The sequence below is a fragment of the Mandrillus leucophaeus genome, unplaced genomic scaffold (assembly GCF_000951045.1).
Source record: "Mandrillus leucophaeus isolate KB7577 unplaced genomic scaffold, Mleu.le_1.0 Scaffold835, whole genome shotgun sequence".
Taxonomy (NCBI): domain Eukaryota; kingdom Metazoa; phylum Chordata; class Mammalia; order Primates; family Cercopithecidae; genus Mandrillus; species Mandrillus leucophaeus.
The window spans coordinates 916935-921714 of NW_012109086.1; the positions used below are offsets into that span (position 1 = coordinate 916935).

At 39.8% G+C, this 4780-nt stretch overlaps 1 protein-coding gene across 1 annotated transcript in view; it reads right to left on the reverse strand.

Moving 5' to 3' along the window:
- Positions 1–4780, reverse strand: part of BARX2 (BARX homeobox 2) — an 82985-nt gene extending 78205 nt beyond the window's left edge. Inside the window, exon 1 of the mRNA XM_011968274.1 lies at positions 4593–4780. Within this exon, the coding sequence (XP_011823664.1) occupies positions 4593–4779 (187 nt within the window). The 5' untranslated portion in view covers position 4780. The remainder of the gene's footprint in view (positions 1–4592) is intronic.

The following is a 4780-nucleotide window of genomic DNA, read 5'->3' on the forward strand; positions in this document are numbered from 1 at the left end:
AAAAAAAAAAAAGCAACAACTGACTCCTAAGGAATCCCTTGGCATCTCTAACAAAAGAGTTATAAAACTTAAAGAGTGGTGAGATAACAGCTAAGGATCCCAAAAGAGCTCGGCTCCAAATATATTGTGACCATGGATGAGTCCCGGACCCAGTGCATCGCTCTATTTATTCACCCTTCCAGTGGGAACAGGATAATCAGTTATGAGTAATTGCTAATAAAAGCCTATGTGCCTCTGGCAGAAATACAAATGCTTGTTGATAATGATCATTTTTCCCAGACCCTGGTTTATGTTTCTCCATTAACATTCCAGTGTCCAACTCTCAGGTTCCCAAGATCCTACGGGTTTAGGTCTCTGACTAAAAAAGACCAAGCTGAGATTGGGAGAGTCACCAGAGCCAAAGCACTAGCCAGCTCCCGAACTCCCAAACGAGACATTACACATGCCTGCACTGCATTTAATTTTTTGCTGGGATGACACCCAATGTTTGTGATAAAAATGCACCCAAGGACACTACCCCAAAGAACTTGCTTCTCTTGGATCCACCAAAGGATAAAATGTTCTCAATGCCACCTCCTAAAAGATAAACACCCTTCCCCAAATGTCCCTTCTAATTGGCTGATTGACTGTCCCCTGGGTGTGACTGCACAGGTTAGTCCTGGGTGTGTAACCAAGTTGGAAAAGTCTTCCTGATTTCTGAGTACTATGACAAGGAGGAGAGTGGCATACAGTGGACTGAAATGATACCAAAGCACTGACGTGACCCTGGCACTTTGCAAAAACTACCTTCTACTTGGGGATGTTGATCTGTGATTTTATGAGCCCCTCCAGCTCTGTAGGTCTAACCACCAAAGATCAGAGAGAGGTGAGAGATTCAACAGAATCATTCTGCCAGAGAAGGGGAAAGGAATTCGATTATAGTTAGTGGAATAATTAAAAGTCTCATCCTGTTCTCAGGTTGTAAAATGTCCAAGTATCTACACTCACCTCCCCACAAATGTGCATGTGCAAATGTAAGGTAATTCTAGGTTCTAAGTACATAAATTGTAATAAAAGTAATTAGTACCATAGGTTCATTTATCAGTATCTTCATGTGAAAACCCTTAGGCTAAACTGTAACAATCCTTATTTTTATGAAGCAAGTTATCCATTTTTTCTCAACACGCCTCACATTTAGACACTGCCTGATTCTAAAGATCAGACAGAAAGCAGAGCCTTCGAACATGACCACGCCGATGCTTCCGCAAACCATTCGGCCCTAAGAAACCAGCTTTCTTCAAGTGGGCTTTTCCACCAAGAAACATTAATCACAACCAGAAAAAGAAAATAAAGCATCCTAAAGTTAAGCATATTTATGACATCCTGAAACGCACCTCTTTTTTGGCCTTTGTAATGACGGTCAGTGCTCTGAAGTTTGGGAGCTCATTGCTGATTTCTAAATGGCAATACACTTCCCTCTGAACAGGGATTACTGCTTACAGATTTAAAAATAAAACCAGCTTGTTACATACGAACTTAATTCTAAACATATTCCACCCCTCACCAATGGCCTGCATGACAACTGTTGTCAAATGGGGGCATTCTTTTGGGCTTAGCTGTTTACATTTTAGTTTAAATGTAACGATAAACCTTTCTGCGGCAGGGCTTACAGGGCAAGGATTCCCTTTTGCAGTATCTATTAGGGTGATTTACGAGACATACTAGGAAACCGAAAGAAATTTAGAGACAGCTTTCTAGGACTAAAATTATTGTGTTTATAATAAGAAAGGGCCTGTCAAACACTAATTTTTGGAAGGTGAAGATTCCATGAAGGCTAGAGTGTCTAACAACAAAATCCTGTCAGGTGATGATCTGCCTGAGATGAAAACTACTTCCATGTCTCGGTTTGCCTGAATACATGCCATTCCGCCTGATATTTGGTATCATAAACTGACCTTTAGGTTGCTCAATCTACACAGCATGAACTGTTTCCTTATGCACTGTTTTTTTTTTTTTTTTCCAATGCTGTAGTTTTCTTTCCATCCCAATTTTATGTACTTATTGTACATGCTGGTAAGTTTTTAATTTTGAGGACTTTTTTTCTCTTAGTTTTCATTATTTTACCTGACACAGTTCACTTCTGTTACACTTACTTACATCTTAAACCACCAAATGAAAGGCTGAGAAAGTTCAATAACATTAATTCCAATGTATGCCTTTCACTTGAACTTCTTATGCATTTTGCTTCCACCACAAGTGCTAAACATTTTGTTCTATCTAGCAAAAAAGAAAAAAGAAAAAAAAAAGGAAAAGAAAAGAAAAAAATTACAGTTTCCGTCGGGATGCCAGCAACTTATTGTTGTTTTTTTCAATTAATAAGAAAAAAGGTTACATTCATCTAATCAAAGATTTTTATCCTGACCTTAACTGAAGAAAAAAGAAAAATGCTTTGAAAGTATGGTATTTGCAAAAGCCCTGAGAAGTCACTAATGGGATTCCCATGATCTAATACATGCAAGGCTTTAACTGTAACTGTAAACCCAATGAAGGCTTATGATTTGAAAGTATGAACTATTGTAGCCAGTTTTTATGGGTTTAATTCCACCAGCAAATCCCAGTTTCTATATTTTAATTCTCAACTAGAGCAAAATCACGACACATTTTCAACTAACAACCTGAAAGAAGCAAGCACTGGAATAATGGGGCCAGAAAACCACTGCCAACAACCACCCTCTGCCACGAACCATCAGTGAACTTCGAAAAGCACAAGACTGAGCAATACTTAAGTCTGTGACATATGTGCATTTCACTTATAACACTCACAAAACTACACATGAATCATTTTATTTTCCTCTGATTTAATTCCCACACAAGGTTCAATAAAACACAGCACTTACTCAGCCACCTCTGACTGAATGACTATTCTCTGCAGCTATTTATTACTCCTCTTCTGCCATGTTTTCTTCTATGATCCAATTCTGTGACTCCTATAAGCCAGGAAAAGCTGCCTTCAAGTCAACGCAGAGCACAAAGTCACTGAAAATTCTGTTGGCACTAGGCTCTACCTAGGTGCTTAGAAGTTGTTCTGTTTTGTCCTGGGAATGTCCCATAAGCAATGTTAATGACTGAAACAGATCCTCTTTTTTTCCTCAAAGGGAATTGAATTATTATAGCAAAGGATGATTTGTGCTCAAAACAATATTCAACCTATCACCCCTATTCAGTATACATGTGTCCAAGGGTCCACAACCACCTACACACAAATGTAAAAATATCAATTCTCAGGAGATCTATCTTGTTTCTAAAATTTCTTATTTGTTCCTTGTTTCATATATTTCTTGGTTTTAAAAATTCAGTATTACAAGGCTTGTTATGGGATATCAGGCCTAATTCTACCTTCCAGAAAAATAACTTTAAAAAGGCATAACTGAATACAGTATACATTTTACAACCAAATACATGTAGGAACAATTTGGTTTTAAAAGAACTACACTGAATGTATTTATCATATGTTTACTGATTGTCATATAGGGACTATCAATGGAACCAAGAGAAAACACAGGATTCCACGCATTGAGCATTAACAACTGAACGTTCCAAAAAATATCTTCCCAAACTGCTGGCCCTTCATTTTTTCATTGTAAGTGTAATTTAATTTATCTCATGCCTCTCATGCAACTAACATAACCTCAAAGGTTCTTTTGGTTTGGAAGTACTTTATGTTCACCTTTAATGAAAAGCACACTTAATAACTTTTTTCTGATAAACAGTGCTCCTACTTCTTTTTCGTTTTATTATACCCACGTTCCATAACCTAAATCCTAACAATGCCAAGATACTTTGAAACTTGGAGCTTCTCTTAATGCATTCAAAGTTTTAGAAATACATTAGCTTTATTTTCGATAGAAACTCTACTACGTTTTCAATATATGTATTAAGTTCTCTTTATCCTTTCTATTGGTCTTAGCTCCTGTGAAGAGAGAAAAACAGTTCTGAGTAATGTTTTCACTGTTATCATTGTTGGTTTTGGTCACTTAAGACAAACGAGGGTGACCTTTTCGGCTTGTGCCACAAAGGCAACGTACTCCAGAACTACTTTCCCAGAGGGCGATCATTTTAAGCAAAGCTCAGTGAATTCGGGATTTTGTTGAGAACCTCAGGATATTGATTTACTTGTAAAATTCACAGAAGAGACTGTAAGAGGTTGGACAAGTTAACTCAAGGTGAGATGCAAGGCCGCCAAGCTCAAGTTTGAAATTCACACCACCACTTCCTGAAACAATGATTTAGGCGCTGAACCTGGTCTAGTGTTTTAACTTTCAGCATGGAACGAGGAAGCGTTCTCCTCCGAGCAGGACAATCAGGCGTTGCGCGAGCAGCCCTCTCCTAAGGCCCCGGCGCCTTCATTTTATTTCCACTCGTGCGATCCACACGTTGCGTGGCCCTTCCCGGCCGCGTTGCAGATGCCTTTGCAATGCCCACTGTTTACTGAGGTGCAGGAAAAGAATCCCTTAACTTAACCCTTGTTCTCGACCTCGGGTTGCAAAGCACAGGCGACCCACACGGACATGAAAGCTACCGAACCCCACTTACCCCCTAGCGGAGCGTCTTACCCGTACAGGAATGCAGGGGCTTGGGTCGCACGACCAGCGACGGGCACACGGAGTAGAGGGAAAGTTTCTCAAAGTAGTCGCAGGTCTCCTTGGAGAGGATCTCGTCGATCATGAAAGTCTTGTAGCGCCGCCTGGCTGCTTTGAGCTGGCCGGGCGAGCTCAGCCTCAGCTCGGCGTGGCAGTGCATG